The sequence below is a fragment of the Gekko japonicus genome, unplaced genomic scaffold, assembly GCF_001447785.1.
Source record: "Gekko japonicus isolate JY-2015 unplaced genomic scaffold, Gekko_japonicus_V1.1 scaffold747, whole genome shotgun sequence".
NCBI classification, from domain to species: Eukaryota; Metazoa; Chordata; class Lepidosauria; order Squamata; family Gekkonidae; genus Gekko; species Gekko japonicus.
In genome coordinates, this window is record NW_015160231.1 from 545,366 (window position 1) to 571,636 (window position 26,271).

A 26,271-nucleotide genomic window follows, 5' to 3' on the forward strand; every position below is an offset into this window, starting at 1 on the left:
GGATTTCCTTTGGCCAATTTTAGACTAATTCAGCAAAAGGGCAGTACACTGAATGGCATTTGAACAGACAGGCAGAGAGAGAAGGAAGGAATGTAAGCCAGAACTGTGATGCATCAGCGCATGAAGCCAGACAAATAATACGTTTACAGGCACCAGCTTTTTTTTTTTTGCACTTACCTGTAAGATGAGTAAAAGCAACAATAATGCAAACTGTATTGTAATATAAATAGATTTATGCTCTTCAGACTGAACAGCAGCATTTGATTTGTATCTCCATATTCGCTAATGTGGAATGGCCAACAACATACAGACCACAACCTCCCTCTGTTTCTTGCAAGTTCCCCCCTGCTTCCTGGTGCCACATTGGAATTGTTCCCCAGCAGGCAGGGAGAGGTGATCATTTCCTACTTGAAGGGGTTAGTGGCAGGCTCCCTTCTAGTGCTGGGACCCTGGCATATGTACAATGTTCAGAACCTAAAAAGGTTAGTCAAGAATAGAAGAGGGCCAACTCTAAAAATCTAATTATGAAACATACAAAAATAGACATGTATTTATTCAACATATGTATTTTTGCATATCAGCCAACATGTTCTGTCTGTATTAGACCTCTGAGGAAGGCCTGTAAAGGCCGAAACGCGTTAAGTCTATCTTATTAGCCCTTGTATGTTTTTATATTTGTATATGAGGTAGGAATGGACCCTTGTTTGTTATTTTAATTTATGTTGAATACATACATGTATATTTTTGTATGTTTCATAATTAGATTTTTAGAGTTGGCCCTCTTCTATTCTTAACTAACCTTTTTAGGTTCTGAATTCTAGGTTTAGGTTCAGTCTTTTTCCCTTTTTTCTTCTTTGTCCTATATGTACAATGTTGACAGCTTCCGACACGAAGATTTCTTCTAGAGTAATACCACTCACTTTCTGCAAGCCCCAGTATATAAGTCATAAAGAATTTCTGTTACACAGACACTTACTGCATGCGCCACAGGTAAAGCATCCGTCATGGTAGAGATTCCCCATGGCCTGGCAAGCCTGGTTTGCGCCATAAACACCTTTGTTGCACTTCACACAGGTCCCTTTAAAAGAAAAGAAAAAAATGGTCAGATATAAATCCAAGACATCCAAGAAAGGAAGGAATGTTGGTTTGCTTAAGAATATATTTCGTTACTTTTACAGTCCCTCAGTGAAAAGCTGCTTTTGGTGCTATACACAGTAGATCCTGCGGGGAGGGCGGGATATAAATCTAATAAAATAAATAAATAAATAGATCAAGAACAGCTGCAAACAACAAATATTAAAGGAGAATGGGGAAAAAAGCCAGGAGTACAAATTCTTTAGCAACAGAGATATCAGCTGTAATATACATAGTGTGATTGGCAGGAGGCTGTCCTGCCCCAGAAGGGAAAAACAGCCACTCACCTGAGCCTATGGGAGCACTGTTCCAGAATTCAATCACCTTTCAGAAGGGCAATGAAATGTTGGAGGGAAGAACAGTGGCAGTCTTATTCAGGGATGAGCATGAACCGGCTGATGAACTTAAGTTTGTCACAAATTTTGGCTGGTTTGTGGTTTGCGAAGCGATGTTTACAAATTGAAGAACCATCAGGAACTTACACAAATTTTGGTGCAGTTTGTGGTGGTTTGTGAAGAGCAGAAAGCAGGAGCTCGGAGCCATTTAAACCAAACAGCTGAGAGGCACTCCCACCACTAGGCTGTTTGGAACCTCCTGTTTTCTGTGGGGAGCAGAAAGCAGGGGTTTAAACTTTAAATAGCTCACAAACCAAGTGGGTTTGCAAACCAACCTCCCAGTTTGTATGGGTTCATGGTTCAGTTTGTGGGTCAGCCATGAACCAAACCACAAAAATGTGATTCATGCCCATCCCTAGTCTTATTAGTTCAGGTCTGCCTCAGGAAGAACGCAGTCATAGTTTGGATCTGCCTCAGCAAAAGAGCAGACAAGTTTGAAGGGTAGCTCTGCCTGGTAGCTTGGCAGGGCTGTTTACCTGTAGGAGAGGATAGAGTACCCCGGCCGTTAGGTCTATCTCTGCTGATGAACAGACTGCGTACCATTTAGTCTGACTCTTGGGAAGGGCAGGCTGGTGTAGGTGGAATCCAGCCTTGTGGCTAGTCAGTAAAAGCCTGTTTGTATCTGAAAGCATTAAAGGAAATTTAAACCACACTCTGAAGCCCTAACTAGCTTAAATTTATGTGCCTCTGCGAGGTTCTTCTTTGACTCCTGGGAGACCTGTGCTGCTGATTTGTTCTTTGAAACCAACCTGTAAATAAATAAAACTTGTTTGTTATTTATATACAACTCCTGCCTGAGTGATCCCCCGTGTTCTACTTGCTCACCACAGAATTTACCTCATGGCAGCGAATCCAAAGCCTTTACACTTGCTACTTTAAGAACAGCTGGTAACTGAAGAGAAGGTTTAATTTCTAAAACAAACCTGGTCCCCCAACATCATAAGAGGCTGCGTGGGTCCCCTCAGCTGGTAGAAAAGGCCTGTCACAAATAGCAGCAGGTAAGACCTCAAGAAAAATAAAAGTGCAGAAAAACAGCCAGGAAAAAAAACACTTCTAATTACCAACAGCCAAGAAAATAAAATGTTTTCACTGGATGCCTAAAACTTAAAGTGCCATGGAAATAGCAGGGAGGAAGCTCCATAGGCATGATGTCCTTACATAAAAAGCTCCGTCCTTCACAGCCACTCCAGTCAGTGAATGGTGCACAGGAACCCAACACATATTAACTGTTCTTACTGCGGCTTTTTGTAAAATAGTTTCAACAAAGTGCATAAGAACTCCCATGTTCCCTTACGGAGCAGATAAACGCACACACTGTTGGAACCATGCAAGTATAATTTTAACAGATAAAACTGCTTTACTTTATCTGGAATGGGTTCTGTTAATTTTCTCTCCTCCCTGCCTTCCCCAGTGATGTGCACCAAGAAGAAAAAGATATTTCCTTGTGTAACACACTGGATACAAGCTGAATATTGCGCTAAACCCCCCCCAAAATTTCACCAGCTCCCCAAAGACTGAACCTGCTCAACAAAAACGTGACTTGGTTTGTCCTACCAAAGCACACAGTTATTCCTACAACCATCCCCATTTTGAAACCACACTAGGAAACATTCCACTAGTTCTACAGTTATTTTTTTTAACTTGCCCTACTGTATACAGAAGAACGGCGCATTTATTTATTTATTTGCTTCATATATACTCTGCCTTTCTCCACAATGGGGACCCAATTCTCCTCTCCTCCGTTTTACCCTCACAACAACCCTGTGAGGTAGGTTAGGCTAAGAATGTGCAACGGGGCCAAGGTCACTCAGGAAGCTTCCACGGCACAGTAGGGATTTGAACCTGGGTCTCCCAGATCCTCGTCTGACACTTGTCTCTAACCACTACATTTTCATCTGAAATCTCCAGTCTGAAAGCCCGAAAAGCACCAATATGAAGGGCTTAATTTCTCATGAGTTGTTCACAGACCTCAGATTATAGAAAGCACTCCCACGTACTACGCTGCTCCAAGACCTCCCTCAAAGCCCATCTCAACCAGCCATCAGCCAGAGAATGAACAGCCACAGGAAACATGCTGCCTTTTCCCTCTCTGCCAACAAGGGCACTTCTGTCCCAGCTGTCTAGATACCAGACCCGAGGAGGGAAGATACTCTGGCTTCTGCTAGGGGTCTAAGCACAACTGGGATGATGCAGTCTACCCAGGAAAAATACCACGACAAGGGACAGACCAGTCTGCCTCAACCATCAGGCAGAGAAACAGCAGCTTCAGAGTGTTTGCTTCCTCCGGCCCCCATCACTAGAAAGATTTCTGCTCTGCTAACTGCCCGGAGGTCCAAGGGCCACTGAACGATTGCTCTCCCATCCTTTCGTGAAGAACATCAGAAAGGAACACCAGGAAGCATTATTCCAGCATGATATAATGTTCAATTCATTCCGATGTTGTCAGACCAATTTCTCTCCTCTAGCTTTTCCTTCCACTTCTCCTTCCTTGTCTTGTCTTGTCGTTTGGAAGTCTGAGGGCAGAGGCCTGTGTCTCCAAACTGACGTGAGCTGTTTGGGGAGACTATTATGTTTGTAAGGTAAAGGTAAAGGTTCCCTTGCTCGAAAGCCAGTCAAATCCGACTCCAGGGTTGCGGTGCTCATCTCCGTATCAAAGCCGAAGAGCCAGCGCTGTCCAAAGACGTTTCCGTGGTCATGTGGCCAGCATGACTAAACACCAAGGCGCACGGAACGCTGTTTGTAAAGTGAGGTATAAATAGGTGAGATTGGATCCAGATGGTCTGTTCTGCTAGCAGTGGGATTTTCCTCTGATGGGACATCCTCATCTTGTCTCACACAATACTCCCTCTAAGCTGTGGAGTCTTGTGAGCAAAAATTCTACTTTGTGAGCTACTGGCATTAAAGTTGTGAGCTGGCGATTTGGCTGCTGCATAAATTATTTTGCTCTGGAGCCATCCTTCCTGAGCTAAGAAAAAAATATGTGAGCCGGAGGCTAAAGAACTGTGAGCTAGCTCACACTAACTCAGCTTAGAGGGAACACTGGTCTCACATAAACCCCGGGGGGAAGTTTTGTCTGTCAGTCTCTCACAAGCAAGAGATACCCCAAGGGTGCGGTCCCACGAGCCAGATAAAACAGGGGGGAAGCAAGGCTATTTCCTCCGGAGGAAATAGACCCAGAGTTGCACGATCACATCTCCCTTTGAAGCTGCAGGCACAGCCCGTCAGTGTGTGATCAGACGCAACTACAGGTGAGTTGTGGTTTGGATTTTTTTAAACAGTTTATTTATCATTTTTCATTACAAAACAGTAAACAAAATATACAATCAAGTCGTCATGGCGGGGTATTGGGAAAAGTTTTCAATTAGCAATAATCGCGCCTCGGATTAACCTCATTGGCTACGATACTGCCACTGCACAAAGCTAAAAAAAAATATACAATCTTTACAACACATTTTTTTTTTAGTTTTCCTTATATATTTTGCTTTATCCATCTATCTATTTTTTGCCATCTTTTTTTGAATATATTTTCTTCTTTTCCTGCTAGTATCATATTTATCTTATCCATTTCTTTTATTTCCAAAATTTTCATAGTTAATTCTTCTCTGTTTGGTATTCTATCTGATTTCCAACATTTCGCTATAAGTATTCTAGACATAGTCAATATATATAGTATCAAACATGAATCGTTATAATTTATCCCATCTGGTAACATATTGAGTAGATATACTTCTGGTTCTAACTTTAGATCTATTTCAGTTATTTCTAATATTACTTGTTTTATAGTTTTCCAAAATTTATTTATCTTTTCACATCTCCACCATATGTGATAATATGACCCAATGTTTTTTTTACATCTCCAACAATTCCCTGAACTGCTTTTATAGCACTTAGCGATCTTTTCAGGAGTCCAATACCACCTATAGCACATTTTAAAGATATTTTCTTTATATGCTGTGGCTCTTAATAATTTTGTTGATTTCCACATTTTTAACCATTTGTCTAAACTTATATTATGCCCCAAGTCTTTCATCCAGGCTTTCATATATGGTTTTATTATTTCCTCTTGCACCTCATTACTTAATAACTTCTGTATCATTTTGTCTGCTGATGACAGCCGTGAGTTGTGGTTTTTTGTGCCATTTGTTTCCCATGCGCTTAAACGAGGAATCAATGAACCGCATCTCCGCGCAGAGGGCTCCCTATGGAGTTTGCAATGACGCACATACAGAGAAGGGGGAAAAATGGCACAGAGTCGGGATGGCCTGATCAGACCATCCCAACGGTATGAGAGCACGCTGGAGCAATCAGACAGGGGAAAGTCCATCCGTGGCCTGTCGCAACCTGTTTACTACCAGATTTTCCCCGGTGTCTTTTAACTCCGCTTCTGTGGTGGAGCAAAACGGGTTGCCGATGGCTGCGGAGCCTTTCCCAGATGTTGTTGTCTGATCGCACCCTTTAAATCCCCCTGGCATTCACGCCTATGTCAGGTCTAATTGTGCGTATGATCACAGCCCAAAAGTGTGTGATTAACATGGAGCAGGCAACTAGTTTCCGTTTCCTTCCCACAATTAGAAAAGTATCTGTACACATTTATCCTTATTTTGACATATTTATTGCTTTGCTTTGCTTTCCCCCTAAATTAAATCAAAACAACTGTTGACCTTATAACCTTAGCTTGTTATTTAGTTTTGTCTTTGCATATCTTAAAACATCTTCATCATGTTACATGTTAATTTGCTGTTTGGCCTCTGTCTATAGAAACAGGCAAACTAGTGGCAGTCATGTTGTTTACAATAAATCTGCCTAGGCAGATTTAATATCAGAGCACCTCAGCCATTAGGATTAAGACACACACACAGAAAATATAGTCAGATGTAGAAATCCCAAGAGAAGTTCAAAAACACTCACAGGCTGTTTACATTCAACAGTACTTAGTTAATGACAGGAGATATGCTTGCTTGCTCACCTACATGCGGAACACTAAATACAAAACACTAAGATACAGATAGTTACTTTATCAGCAGTTTAAAGCGGTGAAACAGTTGTGGGAATTGCTTTCAAGTCTGCTTTTGCAACAACCTTGGGAACTTTTAAAGAACCATCCCTGCTCCTCCCCCCCCCCAGCATAAAACATGTTACACAATGGAGCGAAAAGAAACCTCATAAAATATCTATGTTAATTTGGTGGTGCTGAAGTTTTCATTTACAGGTCTTTTATAAATTGCCACATGCCCCCAAAACAGTGAGACTTTATACCATAGCAACAAGAAACCATGATACGACACCACTTTTAATGCAACCTTTTCCAAAAAGCATATTAAGTTTATACAAGAAAGACGACCTGTGAAACTCGCGGGTGGGGGGCGGGGGAGCTCCAAACTGAGCCGGTGGAGGAGGAACCAGCAGGAGCAGGTAAGCTCCCCCCCATCCCGCCGGTTCCTCCATCTCCTCCCCCCCGCTCGATCTCCCTCCACCCCCCCCCCCCCCCCCGAACCGAGGCCCAAGCGGCTTGCAACCGCCGGGCCTCGTCGGTCCCTTCCCCCTCCAAAGCGAGGCCTGCGAGGTTTGTAGTCGCCGGGCCTCACCGCTCTCCTCCCCCCGGCTGCAAAGCGAGGGCCACGCGGCTTGTAGCCGCCGGGCCTCGCCGCTCCCCCCCTGGCTGCAAAGCGAAGGCCGCGCGGCTTGTAGCCGACTGGCCTCGCCGCCTCCCCCCGCTGCAACGCAAGGCCCACACGGCTTGTAGCCGACGGGCCTTGCCGTCTGCCCCCTGCTGCAAAGCAAGGCCCACGCGGCTTGCAGCCAACGGGCCTCGCCGCCCCCCCCGGCTGCAAAGTGAGGCCCGCGCAGCTTGGCCTCGCCGCTTCCCCCTCTTCCCGCTCCAAAGCGAGGGCCGCGCGGCTGTTCTCCTCCCCCCGCTCCGAGGCGGCAGCGAGGCCAGCTGCAGAGCATTCCCTGCGGATGCGCAGCTGAACTGTGCATGCGTGCGCATGCGCAGTTCGGCCGGGAGCCTGGATTGCTCTGGACGACTGGCGCGCCAGCGATCCCACAGCCACGCTTGATGCGGCGTTCCAGGTAAGTCCTCCTCTGTAGGTGGTTCTTTTTGGCAGCAGGTTTTACGGCTTTAGGGACGGATCAGGGATGGGTGCGCGCCACTTCCCAGATGTTGCGGTGAGATCGCGCCCGTTTGCTGCGCCTCCGATCCGTCCCTCTCCCGGGCCAAAACCTTCCGTGTGACTGGGACCATTATATAGCTAAAAGTTGGTATGTATGTAAGGTTGCTAATTTTTGCTACAGGGATTGTTGTTGTTCAGTCGCACAGTCGAGTCCGACTCTTCTCGACCCCATGGACCAGCTCTCGCCATGGACCTTCCTGTCTTCCCCCGTCCTCTGAAGTTGGCTCAATTTCATGTTCGTTGCATCTTTGACACTGTCTAACCATCTCATCCTTTGCCGTCCCCGTCTTCTACAGGGGTACTTGCCATTAATTAGCCTTAAGCTCTGGTTTTAAGATTACATATTTATACCAAAAAAAAAATGCCCAAGTTGTGTCTGCTACAATTCCCATCCCAGTTCTTCAGAAGACAGCCTCCTCTGCTATGTGCTGCCATTATTTCCAGAACAGGCAACAGCTTTACAATATCCTTGCTTTGGAACATCCTCCATCACAATGGCAGATAACATGTGTATTGGAAAAGTTTACTGAGGATAAGCAGGTGTCTACTTCAGCATAAACACATAAGTATACTGTTTAATATATTAACATGTCTTTAATCTCTTATGTTACTGACTTGCTCAAATCTAGGGACAGGGTGTGAACTGCAACTAGCCCCACACATGGGAACACATGATGCATGTTTACTCAGAATTACGTACCGCAAAGTTCAATGAAGCTAGAAAGTGGGTGTAAAGATTGCAGCGTTTGTGAACAAGTACACCAAGGAAAGTTAAAGAAAATATTTGACTTAGTTTTGTTCATTTCATTTAAGCACAGAATCTGAGTCTCTGAATAAGGTATGTTGAAGCCCAGCCATGTCAATGGTGTCCATTTGCTATTCCCAATAGAATATATTATTCTGATTTTCAGCTTTGTTATTTAGTCATGGACATAAATTGAACCATGAGCTAAATAAACAACCTTAAAAGCGATGCCAGATATTGATGCTTTGGACCTAGAGTACAAGATCCTGTCATCTTTACAAATGTAATGAAACCATCTGCCCCATTCTTCTCCACCCCCAGCTCTGTCAACATCTGACCCCCCCTCCCCTCCTCCAGATTGCATTTATTTTGTTCTACAGAACTCATGGGAAATTAAGTGTATCTTCCAATGTTTCATTCCTCCTTAGGTTTCTGTTTCTTGCTCATAAGATAAAATGAGAAAGATGGAAGCCTTGATCTCCTACATATACAACAGGAACAAAGGTTCAAGCCACACTGAACTATGCACTTTTCTGCTGGTGAAAATGAAAGGGTCTCTGACAATCAGAAAAGTCTATTCTGTGCCAAGGAACACTGAGCCTTCATGTACAAAAGGGGTTGTAGTAAGGACAGGAATTTGGCATGACTGAAGGGAAATGCTGCCTGGATTCAACCCTACGCGCATTTAATTCAGTGTCCTGAACTCTACTTTATTGACCGGTGTGTTTTCTCATGAGAGGGACATAACTCCTGCTAAGAACAATTTTTTCTGAGGGTTCCCTTCACATTTGTCTTTAAGCATACATCTAAAAATGTCGGTGTTCTGTTGGAAACATGCATCACATAACTATACCTACCTAGCAAACACAGCAAACAAAGACTGGCTGTGGCACCCTGCCAAGTGTATACTTGGTGGCCAACCCAAGTTTGTTGCAACATAACGTGTGAGCCGTAAGGGAAATATTATTCACTACTTGGATTTCAGTCTGTACACTCTGATTACTCTAATAGTAAAATAAAAACAAGGACTTTTCCTCCAATGTTTTTTACGATTCTTATTCTCCCAAAATCATGATTGAGAAAGAGTTTATTATCCACATGTGGCTACTCAAAAGACAGATGCAGGTTTGCAGAGGACTCAGGAACTCCTCCCCAGAGACCCAGTGTCCCTCACACAAGAGACTTGTGGAAGCTAAAACTGTAGTCCAGGGAGTGGCACTAAGATTCCCCTGGAGTCAGTTAATTTAAATCATAATTTATTTCTCTGCAACATTTGATACGTCTCAACAAATCAGCCAGCGGGAAGCATACCAAATCCACTGTCCTTCCCTTTCCCAAGCAACTTCTTAAAATGAAGTTTCAATATGACTCAATATCCTGTGCCAGATTATTCCCCCCACCCCCACCCTACAGGTTCTATAATAAACTCCATCTGGGAGAGCAGATGTTCTCTGCTGATGGCAGTGAACTGAGTTTGAATGGACCCAGTTCTCAGAACCATTTGTTGAACGAGAGTCGACATTTAACTGATCAGTCACAACATCATGTTACTGCTGTTACTGTTCAGCAAGCGCATTGTAACAAGCCACTTACAGTTTATTTTCCACTGCCCAGACTAACCACACTTTACCCTTGTAAAGACAAAGTAAAAGGAGAGTGCAAACGACATCCAATTCTCCATTTGTACATTTCACGCAATGAACCCAACTCATTACAGCCTAGGGATAGACATGAAAGTGTTTGCTTGATAAGGAAGACTAGGAAAAACAGATAAGCAGAACTATTTACTAGTCCTCTAATCTGGGTTCCCCATGGATGCTCAGAACACAGATTGGATATTCTAGCAGTAGCAACGGCGCCGCGGCTTAGGGGATCCGTGGGATCCTGCCGCGGCGTCTCTATTTTGGTGCGGCTCTGATTAGCCGCACTTTGCCCGGTTTTTTTTCTGCCGTGTGGCAGGGACCTAGGTTTAGCATCAGTTTATCTCTAAAAAACACCAACCTTGGAGCACTTGCAGCAGTGCTACAATATTAAACCAGTTGTAGTGTGCTGGTGTATGGAGTATATGTAATTATGACCCAAACTGAGATGCTCAACACTTATAGCTAGTTTTTACAATTGAACTGGCATTTTCCTCATTCTTCTAGGCAGCAGCGAAAGAGTTGGCCATCTAACCAGTCTTGCTCATTCATCTTTGTACTGTTCCCTGCACTGGTTTCCACACTAATTGAACTGGCATTTTTCTCATTCTTCTAGGCAGCAGTGAAAGAGTTGGCCATCTAACCACAGTCTTGCTCATTCATCCTTGTACTGTTCCCTGCACTGGTTTCCACACTCTTCTCGTCTTTGCTCTAAGCTTCTTGTACTTACTTTCAAATATTTCCATGGTCCTCTACGTCATCGTCTCTTCTTTGTTTATAAGTCCCTCCTTGGCCCCTTCACTGTAGAGGTAACCGTCTTCTACTTACATTTATTTGTTCCCACTTGCATACCTTTTCCCTATGCAGTTTCCTACTCATGGAATGCCTTTCCATCCAATTTTCTTCCTCTTTTCATTTTGGGGGTTCATCTGATTAACACACGTCTTCCTTTCTGTTTTCTCCTCTCTGTGCGTATCCGTGTGTGTGCATGTGCAGATGCATCTTGCCTTCATCTGATTTAGAGTATAAGCCAATGGGCAGAACTGATTTTCAATTTTATATAGGATCTATCAGATTGAGGCCCATGACACAATAAATTAATAATCTCCAAACCTCTTGCAAAACTGTGCTATTACAGGTAATGGGAAGCTACACACTAACTTTTACATCCTGATAGGTGACACCTGATTCAGGCATGTCCATTGTGCTCCCCTCTTTAAATGTAAAATTTTTAAAGACACCCCTAATTAAACATCTAACTGGGGTTGCCAACTGGCCTGGAGAAAAATGCCCTGTCCCTTTAACAGAAGCTTAGTATGTGGAAATGGGTAGATTGAAGCCTTTTCATGGCATGTAAGTAAAGAGCACAACCTGCTAAGTAGCATTCAATTAAGACTATTAAAGGGATGGGGCATTTTTTTCTCTCCAGGCCTGTTGGCAACCTTACTTGTAACATGTTTTATGGAGACAAATCAGCATTGCTCTCACAAGATTACACGGTCAACAATGTCGTCAGGAATGTTACAGGAATTTTCTTTTAACACAAAAGTTGATGAGGACAGGAGGAAAGAGGCAGGATTTATGCTGACAAGCCCAAACAGTTAAGATTTAATGACCCAGGAAATAAATGTACTAGGCCTTGGACAATCCTTTGGGAAGGTGGGACAAAGTTACGAACTGTCGTTGCAGCAAAACTAGGCCAGCAACAAGTACATTTTGATCTTTGTGTAACAACAATAAAGTAACACCAACAATGGGTCAGCTTGTAGTAGAGCTCACAAGGCCTGCGGTTGTTAAGTTATATAGACTGAAAAGATATACAGTTTGGAGCGCACACATCATCACACAGACAGCGCTACAGCTGAAAACAGGCATCAATTTTCTTAACATGACCACAGTTGTGAGTTCAGCTGAAGAACATTTATTGCCAACACGTTCAGCCAAAGTTCTGTCTGAAAATTGTTACATGAAAAATGCCAAACCACAATGAGATTAAAATCCACAGCCTAAGAAGAAAGACGAAAAAGATCAGGACGCACTTCTTCTAGTCCAAGTAATTCACTCTCTGGAAGACTTAAGGTTATCGACATCCAGGCCGGGCCTGGAGTTCTCCTAGAATAACATTTCCCTACTACAGAGACTGGTTCCCCATTGGTGAGAATGGCAGAGGGCAGACTCCATGGCATAGCAGATTGCCTAGGAGAAAGCAAAGTCTCTCCCCAGGCACCACCCCAAATCTCCGGGAATCTCCCAAGCCAGACTTGTCAGCCCTAGGCAGAGAAGAGATTTTTTAAAAATGATTTTTGACCCCCTTCAAGTTCCAAGCCCAAACTTTTTCCAGGCAAAAGTGCCCTGACGATTCCACGTGACCACGCATCTGAAAAGGGGCACTCATGACTGGAGTCTCTCTCAACCTGCAGAAGCCACCAGAGAACACAGACAAGCAGCATTTGAACACAGGCAAAGACTGGCTGAGGTGGTAGCAAAACGAGGCAGAGGGAAAATCCAACCCCTTCATAGTTTCATCAGAAATCCATTCATTGTTTGAAAGTCCTGACCAACCCGCTGAGTGTCTTGCCTTGGCATCTGCCATTATATATGCATGTGTGTTTTTTCCACAGGGACAAAGTTTATCTGGACTTCTGTGGTGAAAAAGGTTGAAACAGAAACAGTTTACTAGAATTCTTCATAGAAATGTAACAGTGTGTTATTGCTCGGACACAGGAACTCTCCTCCATTGCTCACATGGCCCAAGGGAAGGGAAGGTGTCAGCTAAAGGGGCAAACTGTGCCTACAGCAGGCATTTAGAGGAACTGGCCAGCAGCAACATTGCTAGGAGAAACTGTTCCCTGTTTTCCATAAAAGGGCAAAGCATGCTTCTCTTGAAATTTAGCAGAAGGATTTGATATGCCATTCACTCCGCTTCAGCACCAAGCAGGGAGACTGCCCACTGCTAGGCCCATGGCTTTCTCACAGGATTAACGTGTGCATCTTCATGGGTCATGACTGGGAGGAAATTATTTTAACTGACTGGCCTCCTACCCACCTGCCAGCCCAGCTCCATGAGCATCCTCCATTAGGCATCTTTCCATCCAGCATGTCCATCCGCCACACTTACAGGCATGCTGTGACAGGGCAGCTCAGCCTGTCTCCCCATAGCCCCTGTAAGCCGTCTGTAAAGGCGCAGAAGCCATACCAGACAGAGGGAGTTGGCAACCCCATTCATCCGACCGCATCACAATTTGCTGTTCAACGAAGTCTGGAGTGTTCTACAACTCTGTCTCTGTATTTACCTATTACATTACATTTATTAACTGCCTAATCCCCACAATTGTGGGGCTCTAGGCAACGTACAAATTTTTAAACCATAAAAACATAAAACCATATCCAGCATGTTATACAATAATTAAAAGCAAGTGGCGAAAATTTTTGTGGTTCCCTCCCATTTCTGGTCTGTGAGTGCTTTGTAAGCATGGGGAGGAAGTAATGGTTGTTTCTGAGCAGATGAGACCCTGCCTTAGACCCACTGCCCCCCCCTGACTGCCCCTTAGGGCCTCCTGGGGTGATCTGTTCCTGAGCAGATGAGACCCTGCCTTACACCCACTGCCCCCCTCCCCCGTGACTGCCCCTTAGGGCCTCCTGGGGTGATCACCCCTTCAGAGGTCAGGGGAGGCAGGCTGTCACTCAGGGAAGCTCATGCTGGGACTGCTGTTGGTCTTTATGGAGCCACTGAACTTCTGATCTGTTCAGCTGCAAAGCAGAACAGAGGTCCAGGGGCACCTTGAATATTGACTACACATATCGGTCCTCACCCTGTTCCCAAACACATGCTTTGCTGACAGCTCTGCGCAGCTCGCAGGGGGAATGGGCTGGTGGGTGGTCCGAGGTTGTGTGCGGGGCTGCTCCAGGACAGTGGGAGGCACACACTCCCCCCCCCAGCACCACTTGCATCTAATAAGCCATGCAGCTTGGCAGTGAGCATGGTGTGCCTGCCAAATGATGGATCTCCAGGACAGCTCATCAGCTGCCAGACTGAGTCCTGGCAGGCTTTTCCATTGGGCGTTACCATTCAAAGGAGGTAGTGCACTCTGACAGAAGTTAGTCAGCTCCCTGTTGCAGTGGCAATGCCTGCTACTGGCCTCTGCCCATGTGAGGACGAAACCAGGGGCGATGGCCATGCTGTCCCAGTGCCTCCTCACCGAGCCATGCCAGTCTTTGCAATGTTCTTTGCCTGGCCCCCTGTGGCTGGTGGTGGCGTCAGGGCTGCAGTGGAGTACCTAATGTCCAGTACCATGCCTCCTTTGCATCTGCCTTCTTGGCCCAGTAATTCGCATACTACACTATGCACTCCAGGGCACTTGCTATGCCATCTGTGCCTTGCAGATGGGCATGTGTTATTTCCTCCTGCACGCAGGGAATGGACCACCACACCATAAGAACATAAGAGAAGCCATGTTGGATCAAGCCAATGGCCCATCCAGTCCAGCACACTGTGTCACACAGTGGCCAAAAACCAGGTGCCATCAAGAGGACCACCAGTAGGGCCAGAACTCCAGAAGCCCCCCCCCACTGTTGTCCCAAAGTACCAAGAATACAGAGCATCACTGCCCCAGACATAGTGTTCCATCTATACCTTGTGGCTAATAGCCACTGATGGACCTCTGCCCCATATGTTTATCTATCCCCTCTTGAAGCTGTCTATGCTTGTAGCGGCTGCTACTTCTTGTGACAGTGAATTCCATGTGTTAATACGTTTTCGGTGAAGTACTTCCTTTTGTCTGTTCTAAGCTTACTGCTCACTAATTTCATTGCGTGCCCATGAGTTCTTGTATTGAGAGAAAAGGAGAAAAGCACTTCTTTCTCTACCTCATGCATAATTTTGTAAATCTTTGTCATGTCACCCCTCAATCGTCATTTCTCCAATCTAAAGAGCCCTAACCTCTTTAACCTTTCTTCACAGGGAAGGTGTTCCATCCACTTAATCATTTTAGTTGCCCTTTTCTGTACTTTTCCCAATGCTATAATATCTTTTATGAGGTGTGGTGACCAGAACTGTAAACAATATGCCAAATTGAGGCCACATCAGAGATTTATATAGGGGTAATGGCTGATTTGTTTTCAACCCCTTCCTAATAATCCCCATCATATTATTTGCCTTTTTTATTGCAGTCGCATACTGATTTGACAATTTCAGGAAGTTATCTACTACAACTCCAAGATCTCTCTCCTGGTCAGTTACCACCAAATCGCATCAACATATATTTATAGTTAGCATTTTTTGTTCTACTGCACATTACTTTGCACTTGCCCACATTGAACCACATTTGCCAAACTGACGCCCACTTGCCCAGCCTTGGCAGATTCCTCTGGAGCCCCTCACAGATCTCCCTGGTTCTCACCGCCCTAAACAACTTAGTGTCATCCACAAACTTAGCCACTTCACTGCTTACTCCCAACTCCAAAACTCCATATCATTAATGAACACTCCACTGTTGTGTCCATAGCCCACTGGATAGGGCTATATCACTACCCAGAGCCACCAGGGGGAGCAGGAGAAATAGGGGGACAACATTCTGGGATCTTGGATCACCCTGGGACCAAGACAAGTCATACAATTTGTGTTCATGATGATGGGGTTGTGTCTGGGCGGGGCAAAGGGAATTCTCTCTGCAGGCCCACAGAGTAGCCCTACCTATTACTACATTGTACCCACAGTGGAATATAGTCATCCTTCTACTTAAGCACTCTTGGCTATGTGTATGTAAAAACAAGGAGGAACCTTGTGATTCCTTAAAGAGTGACCAGTCAACACCGCAAACCTATGCAGAGCTGAAATGCAGTGGTTTAAACTGCAGTAACTGCACAGGACTGCGCAGTTAGTGTTATGTCTAAGGTGCCACAATATTCCTTTTTCTGTAACAGACTACCAACCCACGCACAGTTACTCCAGTCTACTGAATTAACTACACAGGATTGCACTCTGAATGTGACTGCTCCATGGGAAGTTCTTGTAAGTGGCCAGAAACAGAACTTCTGGCCCCCCCCCCAAGCACTTATCTCATTCTAAGGAGCCAGCAGGCACTGGACGACAGGCCCACAGAGTAGCCCTACCTATTACTACATTGTACCCACAGTGGAATATAGTCATCCTTCCTTCTACTTAAGCACTCTTGGCTATATGTATGTAAAAACAAGGAGGAGCCTTGTGATTCCTTAAAGAGTGACCAATTAACACCACAAACCTATGCAGAGCTGAAATGCAGTGGTTTAAACTGCAGTAACTCTGTACAGGACTGCACAGTTAGTGTTATGTCTAAGGTGCCACAATATTCCTTTTTCTGTAACAGACTACCAACCCACGCACAGTTACTCCAGTCTACTGAATTAACTACACAGGATTGCACTCTGAATGTGACTGCTCCATGGGAAGTTCTTGTAAGTGGCCAGAAACAGAACTTCTGGCCCCCCCCCCAAGCACTTATCTCATTCTAAGGAGCCAGCAGGCACTGGACGACCTCCTGCAGCCTCCACACCCAGCTGGCCCCATCTGGGTGTCAGGGGCCTTGGGCAGCAGGCCCTGGCTGCCATCAGGGAGGGAACGTAAGACAATGCCGGTAGGTTGTGGCTGGGCAATTATGGGAACTGGGAGAAGGAAGGGGCCCAGCAGAACAAAAATAGCCCTGGGAAATAGCGGGTGGGCCTTAGCCAAGGAGGAGGGGATAGGAGAGGCTTTTAAAGACTTAGAGGGGTAATGGCAAGTTGGAGAGGGTGGAGAGATGACAATTGGCTGGGAGGCCATTCCCTGAAGGGGCTTGGGACGCATTGGTGGGAGCCCGGGGAAGTCCCACCCCAGGTACTCCATTATAAGGCCTGCCCAGAGACAGCTAAGGAGAAAGGAGGCCAGGTCTTGTCCTCGAGGACAGAGGCCAGGAAGAGAGGGACCCAGGGTGAGGGAATACCCCACCCCTCCATTGCTGAGGCATGGCTCACAGGCATGCTGGAAAAGGAGAAGCTGGAAAGTGCCCCTGACCAGCAGAGTCCGACAGTACGGTTATCCCACACTGGAGCCAACTACATACCGCCTTCTAGTCGCATAATCTTCTGGGGGCATATTTGATTAGCCTAAAGGCTCATCAGTACCCCATGAAGAAAATAGGAAGATGCAAAGCCCAGAAACAAGAAGTTCTTATCCCCACCGCCAGCAATATATAAAAGCCATTTTAAGCATTTTTCTTAAAGGGCTGCTGTGAGGCGTCTCACATTTGCAGTAAACAACTCCAGAAATAAGGGTATTACTTCACAAGTAACAATCTATGTGTCTGCCAGCAGTATCATGGCATTCACCACTTTCACCCAAGCGGTAACACAAACTACTTTAATTATAGGTAGTGACAAGATACACACACCCTTCAGCTCAATAAATATTTTTCAATGGGTGGCTTGCCATGTTAGACAAGCTGTTCATTCTGATAAGCTATCCACCCTTCTGGCCAACTCTCCAGCTGTGACCCATCCTAAGAGAGGCATCTTCAACAGAGATGACTCTTTAACTGCTGTACTGCTGCCTCATACATCAGGCACGCAAAGTGGAACATACCTTTCTTGCTGCCTCACATAATCCATGCATCTCCATGAAACTGACCAACCACCGAAAGAATGTTGGCTCAGCAGTGTTTAATTCAGCAGCAGCTTTAAATTGTTGGGTTTTTTAAGCTGTTGCCATCCATACAACACAAAAAAAGACAGAGCCTTGGTCCCATATCCAAGACTCAGCAGCCAATACCCAGCGAGGATAAATACAGCCATCAGGCAGGGACTTGCGGTGATATATCTTCCAGAAATGCTACAAGGCAAAAATGAATTCAAGGCAGCTTCAAGATACACGCCTCTAGCAGGCCAAACCCTTCTCTTCCTCAGCATTCACATAAATGTTGCACCTTTCTCATTACAATTAACCTTGCCCTGTCCCCAGTCCTTGCTACTCTCATTCCTGTCCTAGTGAACGAAGTGTAATGACTTCATTGCTAATAAAATTCACAACTTTTTTTAACACTTGCAGTGCAATCCTGAACAGAGTTACTCCCTTCTAAGCCTATTGACACTGGACTTAGAAGGGTGTAACTCAGGGGTGTTAAACAGAAGGCCCGGGGGCCGAATCCAGCCCATCCAGGGCTCTTATGCGGCCCGCGAACAACTGATGCAAGAGAGGGAGTGCTGGGGGGAGTGGGCAGAGCCACTCCATTGTGCCTTCAGCACAGCAGAACAACCTCGCCTGCAGCAGTCAAGCATCGTGGGAGCATCTGCCCAGCATGGCACTCCTGCCTCTCCAGTCTGCCTGTGTGGGTTTTCCTCTGCACCCCCCTCCCACCCCAGGGGGCCTTGCAGTGAGGACACACCAACTCAGAGTTTACCAGCTGCTGTCCTTTATACAGTTTCTATCTCCAGTACCTGGCATTACGTTTTATGGCACACACGGCCCAGCCTGATAGAGACATTTATGTCAGATCCAGCCCTCGTAACAAATGAGTTTGATACCCCTGGTGTAACTGCTTTAGGACTGCATTGTTAGCCATGCAGAAAACTGTGTCATCTCAGAATAAAAGTCTGAAGAGCTCTATAATGCACTCTTGATTTAAAAAAAACACACACCAAAACTCACATATAGAACAAGAGACATATACAGAAGATTCAATACTAATTGAAATTCCAGGGGGAACATATTAAACTTAGTAATAGTAAAATTAGTTACTCTTTGTAGGGCAACAGTTTGGAAAATTACTGAATGGCACACTCAGGAAGCGCAGGGAAAATTCACACTGAGCTACAAGAGAATGCATCTTTTTCAGAAAAACTGGACCTCTTCATCTTTTCCAGGTCTTTTAGTTTGATGGGATTCTTTTTCTCCATTAGTGAAGCTGGTCGAGAGCTCACAATGGGCTCTTTGAAACTACTCCTTGCATGAATTTCTCGTCATCCATAGACCACACCTTGTTTTCACGAGGAATGTACACATATCCTAGCCTACTTACACTGAAAATAACCTGGCCACTGGCTGATGGAAGATGTCAGCTACAGAAGTGTTCAACCTGTATTGAACATAGATCAGCTGGCAATCAAAGGATCACCATTTTAAAAATTAAAACTTTCTCAAAGCTGGAATTCAAGACTTGCTTGGAGAAACATCTTCTTCTATAAAGGTAAAGGTTCCCTTGCTCGAAAGCCAGTCGAATCCAACTCTAGGGTTGCGGTGCTCATCTCCGTTTCAAAGCCGAAGAGCCAGCGCTGTCCGAAGATGTTTCCGTGGTCATGTGGCCGGCATGACTAAACACCAAGGCGCACGGAACGTGTTACCTTCCCACCAAAGTGGTACCTATTTATCTACTTGCAATTTCTTGCTTTCGAACTGCTAAGTTGGCAGGAGCTGGAACTAGAGACGGGAGCTCACCCCGTCTTGCGGCACCCGGGTCTTGAACTGCTGAACTACCGACCTTCCAAAGCCTGCAGTTCAGCGTCTTAACCACTTGAGCCACCGCAGCTCCATTCTTCTTCTATAGGTCCCTGCAATACTGAATGCAGTTTCTGATGATACTCAGCAAACTTTTGGCAACTGTAAACAACTACTTACACCTATAGTCAACATTAGATACTTTCCCCCCAGATACAAATTAAGGTTTAGGATTTGTTTGTTTTTTAAAGGGCACCCAAAGTTCAAACATTTTGCAAGACTGAAAATTGTAAACATGCTTTCTTTTCACAGCGCAGCTACTTTTAAGAAAGCAGCTACATTTTCCATGCCCCTATATGCAACTGTACGACAGACACCATAATCTAGTACAGTCATCTAAAGAACCTGCAACCTAGCATGGAGGGAGAAAGAATAAGTGATTTACTTCTGAAAACAAGGTGCTCCCTGCCCATTCCCTCCCCTGGGTCCAAGGCAACCTAACATAAATGGATTTGCAAGGAGAGATATGTGCAACTACATTGCTATATAGTCTCTACTTTCTGCTGCCAGCGGGTGTGTGTGCCTCTAAAAGCAGAATTTTCCATCACCCTCCAATCAGTGTACAATTCTTCTTGCTTCTGTGTTATCAGCCAGAAATTTATCATGAAACACAGATATTCTGTCCTGACAGAACACTTGTTTAGATGCATGGTGTTTTGTTTTATTTTACGGGGGGGGAGGGGAGAAGAGCAATGCTAAAATCTAGATTCTTTAGAATCTGGGTAAAACAGCAGCAATATTTCAGGAGGAAAAGAGAAACAAGTAATAACTTTCATTTTGGGTTCTAGGGCACCTTGTCCCTGCACAAAGATGCCTCTGTTCCCTTTAGCATCATGTGGAAAGTAAATGCTCGACTTACATCTTGGTTTCTGAACAAGGGAACCTTTGGGAGTGTGGCTGGGCTGAAAACATGCTTTGTAAGCCATGCCTTGGCTCTTATCAGAGTTGGCTTGTTCGTCATAAATCACAAGAAATGTTACCACCGGAAAAAGCCCCGCCACTGGAGGCCCACAAGTCAGAGGTTTTACAGCTGACAGTAACAAAGCCAGATCCTCCAAAATATTTCAAAATGTCAGTCCCACCCACAAAGCTAAGAAAACTTGATTTTGGTTTCCGGGTTCTGAAGTTCTCACATTTATTAAAGTACAGATCCTTGTAAATCATCAAGTTTCTAAAGATTAAACAACAATTATTTTGAGCAGAGAACAAGGATCGAATACAACTGGCTTGGGAGCATCTGACCTCCACGACAGGCTGTTAATGACAGTTTTATTAACAAAAGTGTTTATCTGAAATTGCTTTGTAAAGATAACACCGGTACTACAACCTGTCAAATTGCCTTGTCACTGGTAGCAAGTAGCAGTTGCCTCCTGAAGACTGGAACGAGCAGACCCAAAAGGACAGCTTGGCTACCTCAGCGTGCATTCAAATACCACTGATGCATTATGGTAAAAAGGGAGACCACCACTCAACCAACATGACACTGCCAGCGCTCCACTCATCTCCTCTGTTACTGCTAAGGGCAGAAAAGTCCCAGTGAGCCAACGGTCTGAGGGTCACGCTCCCACCAGGGTCACCCTGATCCAAAGCAGAAGGTGGCCCCTGTGCCCTTGCCCTGTGCCAGACAAGAAAGAGCTTCCTCCTTCCCCCTCCAGTGTGGGGGGGGGGGCAGAGTCTTTTTCCAGGGCGTTTTTGCCTCCCAGTCCCTGGCCACTGGTATACACTACAGATCTGGAAGTTTCCTAGTTACAGTAAACAAAATGGTGGAGAATCTACCTCTGTGCTCAGCTTCCCTAATATGAAGTGTGCTCAGAATTGCCACCCACCAATTTTAGAGGTGGAAACCTTCCAGTCCAAGGTAAGCAGAGGGGAAAGGCAGCAACCAGTGTATAATGCTCAGTCCTTTTTTGTTGAGTTGATAGATAAATCATAATAGTGCTGCACTATCTAGCTACGCCAAGCCCTGAGGCAGAGAGGATAGAATGTGATTGGTTGTTCAGCCTACATCCTAGATTTCAGTATGAGTCATCGGCAGGTAATTTTCCTAAAGCCTATGCTATCCTAGGAATCCTTACAATGACCCTTTAAGGAAGGCAAGCTGCTTTGAATATACAGCCACTTGTTTCAAAACCACTTCACTGGCTTCCTATTTTCTTCCAGGTTCAAGGTGCTGATTTCTATTTTTAAAGCTCTCCGCAACCTGGGACCCATATATTTTAAAGACTGCATCCCTGTAAATGAACGTCATTGCCAGTTAAATTCCTCTGGCCCACTTATATTCATGGTATCCTGTCACAGATCTGCAGGTTCCTCCACCGCTCAAGCCAGACTGATTTTACGGAGCAGCTGAGGTCCAGAGGGAATCTTCACCACCTATCTTTAGGAAGGAACACATGACCGTTCTTTTTCAGAGAGCTTTTTGTTAAGGTTGCTGTTTTTATAAGTTATTGCTACAGCCATCCACAAGGTCGTAAAATAGCTTGTTAATTCAGACTACTTATTTGTGGATAAGTTGATCCAGTTTTGTTTAACTGTATGCCCTTTGTCTGTAAGAATGTTGTTAGCTGCTTTGACTCCCTTGAGAAGGGATGTAAAAATAAAAGTGGTATCTGTATTTTGCAAACAAGAGGCTAACGTTGAAAACATACCGGCTCTCCAAGAGCCACCCAGTGAGTTAAAGATCTCAACCAAGAGCTTACTGACTCACAGCTCAGTCTATGACCACAGTATCACACCAACTCATTTTGAATTTAAGACTTCTTCTGTCTAATGAACCATAAAACTACTGACAATCACTTGCCACTTAAAAGTGAAGTCCCTGCGTGCTCCACCTATGTCTTGCATCAAGTTTCCAATACTGGGGCACACGATACCAAAAAGATGAAGGAAAAAGTTGCTCTGTTGGAGCAAAGGCAAGTTATCCAAGAAAGAAAGCTATTGAATCTTCAGATGGAAAAAGCCAATAAAGTTCTGTGGGGTATAATACCATGGAATCCACCTTCCATCTCCCCAGAACAGGCATTAAGGGAAAAGCCTTAAAATTATCTTTCCCCCTTTTCCAAATATGCCTGCTGTTTAATATATACGTCGACCTAAGTGCAATAGTAGTCTTGCAACTATTTTTCTACTGCACATTAAGGACATTTCCAAGTTATATTATGAGCTCCTGGCAATAAGAACAGCATAAAGTTTCTACCCTAGTTTTTGATGATAGCACTTTTCAGTGGCAAGGCTGAAAAGGAGGAAAGAAAAACAAAACTCAGATATCAAGTTGCCCAGCCACTGATAATATTGATATTATCCTGGGAAAAAATGTTATATTTATTTGTAGAAAGCCTTTCCATTTGAGGCTTAAGGGGGGTGGTTCCATACAATATTTATTTATGTTATTTATAGACCTTTCTCACTAAGACTGAAAGTGGATTACAAAACGTGCACAATATATTCAAAAATAAGATGTAAGATAAATACTCCTGCAAAATCATATCTATTATTCCAAAATATCAGCAGAGCCTCAACCGGGGCCTCCAACAGGTAGCTCAAGAGCTGTCCCGTTCACACAGAGAAGTTGCCACGCTAAAGACACGGATGATAGGCGGACTTTCGGTGCGCGATCACACCGCAACATCTGGGAAGCGTAGTACATCCATGGCTAACCCGTGGCTTCTCGCCAAAAATGCGGAGTAAAAAACTACCACATACGATGTACTAGTTTCCAGAAAACGCGGGGCAAGGGCCTGATCTGATCACGTTTCCGCTTGAATCCCGTCCATGCCCTGTCGCACACCGGATTTTATTTTGTAAGTCTCCACAGGATGTGCACAAACAATCATGCGCATGCGCAAACTTTGGTGTGAAAAAAAGTCCCGTTTGCCACGGAAGCAGTGCCTAGCAATTGCCGGTGTGATCGTGCAGCGCTGCTTCTTTGCCGTGCTGCAGGACAGCCGTGTGATCGGCACCTAACGGCCAAACCACGGGACCTCGACGGGACGTGTGATTGGGCTGCCGCGCGTTACTTTGCTCCGGGGCTAACAGCCACGCTTCCCCCCCACATTTTCCAGCCTGTGTGACCAGGGCCAGCTACCAGCAGCTGCTAAGTAGCTTGTGCATCCCCCAGAAGATCCAGAAAAAGATTTCCTCTAGGCTTTTTAAAAGCATTTATTTCAATAGGGTTTTTCTCTGTGCTATTTAGCTGGTAGCTTCATTTCTGGTATGCCTCCTAGCTTACCTTCTGTTTCTAGGACAAATGAAAACTGGTGACCTCTGGCCTATGACAAATCCAAGAATCCACAGAAAGTCCTCCAAAACCACACTGCCTGACAGGCTCTCTTAACAGACAGAAAAGAGGGTGCAGCCTCTAGCACACTGGCAGTTCACTCCATTCCACAAAAGTAAAGCTCCTTTAAAAAGCCCTAGCAAGGACTGTAAGCAATCCGACCTCCTTGAAGGAAGACCAAAACAGCACAAGTTGCTGCGAAGAACAAGTTGTCATGCAGGAAGGATCAGGTAGGGATGGTTAGTTCTTTAGGCATCCAAAATGCTTTCCTAGCCTGCTGCAGTGGTGCTAGAAAAACAAGTGGACAAAAACGTTACACAACTCAGTATTCCCCCCCCCCAGCACTAGCCCCACACCACAACAGCACTTAAAATTCTAAGGTATTTCAGAACAGGGCACATTCTAGGCATGATAAGGACAAATCATGGTGGGTAAAGTTGATCTACCTGCCACCCTACAATATTTAGGCCTTAATGGAATTAAGGGGGTATGAAGGCAGAATGGAAGAACTTATCATTGTGACACCCCCATAGCTGTTGGGGGTATCTGGGCATCACCACAGCTGTACATAACCTTAACATTAGGGTATAAGAAACATGATTCCCTGATTTAGGGAATCAAGTACTGAGCTGTCTCCCCCCTCCACCTGCAGCATCAATATTCAACCCTTCATAAAGCAGAGAAGTCCAAAGGGGGGGGGTTTTTACAATGTAGTGGGAACAAAATGCTCTCCAAGGCTGGGTGGGGAGAACTATTTTCTTTCTCTCTTTGTAAATGTGGTCTGTTAGCAAACAAAATGAGAGTTGTGAAGACAGACAGAGCAAAATAAAATTGAAGTAGAATATTTTGTGTTTGCAACTAACACCTTCATAAAAGCTCAAATGATTTTATCTCAAACCACATATTTGCACTTAATTCTCTACTGTCATTTCCTGATGACTGCAGACTAGAATAATGTTCTTGTATATACAGTATGAACTCAACAGAAGACTATTTAAAGCAGACCAGATAGTGCAATAGTTGTATCATTATTTCCTTTGAAAAGCGTTTAAACATTGAAAGTCCAGAAGATTAAGTGACCACTTCCACCAGAATAGGCTTATTGGTGGAAGTGATTTGAAGAGGGCTTATTTTGCAACAGAAGCCTGAATAAATATATGCTCTCATCAGGTTCAAAGTAAACGCTGCCATTTATACTAGATAACTGTCAGGGAAGTAAGAAAGAAGAAAGAGGGGACGGAGAGAGAATTCTAGACAGTATTCTCTGGTAGCAACTTTTTCCTGATTAGATTAAAATTTGTCTAGTTTCCTTTCACCCGGTGCTTCCCGCATTTCCATGGCTCTTTGACCTTCCTATTTTTCACATTCCCTACATAAAATGGCTGCCTACTAAAGATCTGCTTATAGCACCTGAAGAAGTGTATATGTTTGTTTGAAAGATATACCATCTCTCCAGAGACCTGTGCAAGGTGAGGTGTATAGGTTCTTGTCCATGAAAGCTTATGCTGGAATAAAGTTTTGTCTTTAAGATATCACAAGACTCCTCTTTATCTTAACTTTTCCAAGGTATTTCGTCAGGCTACAGTTTACCAGTGAGCAAGTTCCTATGTAGCATTTTCTCCACATGTGTGCTTTTAGAATTTCTTAACCAGAAGAATATATAGGAGAAAGAAGAAAGGGTTATTTTTTCCCTTTACAGAAAAGATACATGATCAAGATACTACGTTTCTTCCAGCTCCTTTAATCATTGGTCCTTCCTACCCCAATTAAGAGGAGGGGAGAAGTGGAGACTTATTTTAATTCTGAAGGAATGCTTCCTAAGTTGATTCTTATGTCTCCACTATCAATGTATTCTACCAGGAAGTGATTTTGTTTGTTTGTTTCATTAGCCATACCCCAATAATGGTCACTGGTCATCCTCCCAGATTCTGGTGTTATTTTTGAATTGAAATATTTTTATAACTTTATTTATAACTTGTTCAAGAGTTTTAACGTTTTTATATTCACTGCCTTGGGGACTCTCATTGGGTGGAAAGGTGGTATGAAAAATGTTTTAAGCAAATAAATAAATAGAAGTTATTGCAAAAGCCAGCCTTCACAGCAAAACATTATACTGAAAGAGGCCTTGAGCCAACTGTATTTTCTCCCTTACAATTCAACTCCCCCTTCCTGGTATCTAGAACTGGCTACGCTATCCATACCCTTCTCAGTCTTATTGTTGGAGGGTGTGGGGTTTGTTCATCAGATTCCATTGGGACTTAAGTAGCCTCAGCTCTCCTCTTTCCCACAAGGGTATCAATTAAAATAATCCTGCACACCCACTGTCTAGACCTCCAGTTACCAAAATTACTATTGTGTGGTACTGCATCCAACATTTCCAAGAAGATCAAAGTGTATTCCTTG

General features: G+C 44.5%; 1 protein-coding gene across 1 annotated transcript in view; it reads right to left on the reverse strand.

The window, feature by feature from the left end:
• The window catches only part of LIMD1 (LIM domains containing 1), a 56,665-nt gene that overhangs the window by 25,240 nt on the left and 5,154 nt on the right, over positions 1 to 26,271 (reverse strand). The window contains exon 2 of the mRNA XM_015412253.1: positions 977 to 1,078. Coding sequence (XP_015267739.1) covers positions 977 to 1,078 — 102 coding nt within the window. The remainder of the gene's footprint in view (positions 1 to 976; positions 1,079 to 26,271) is intronic.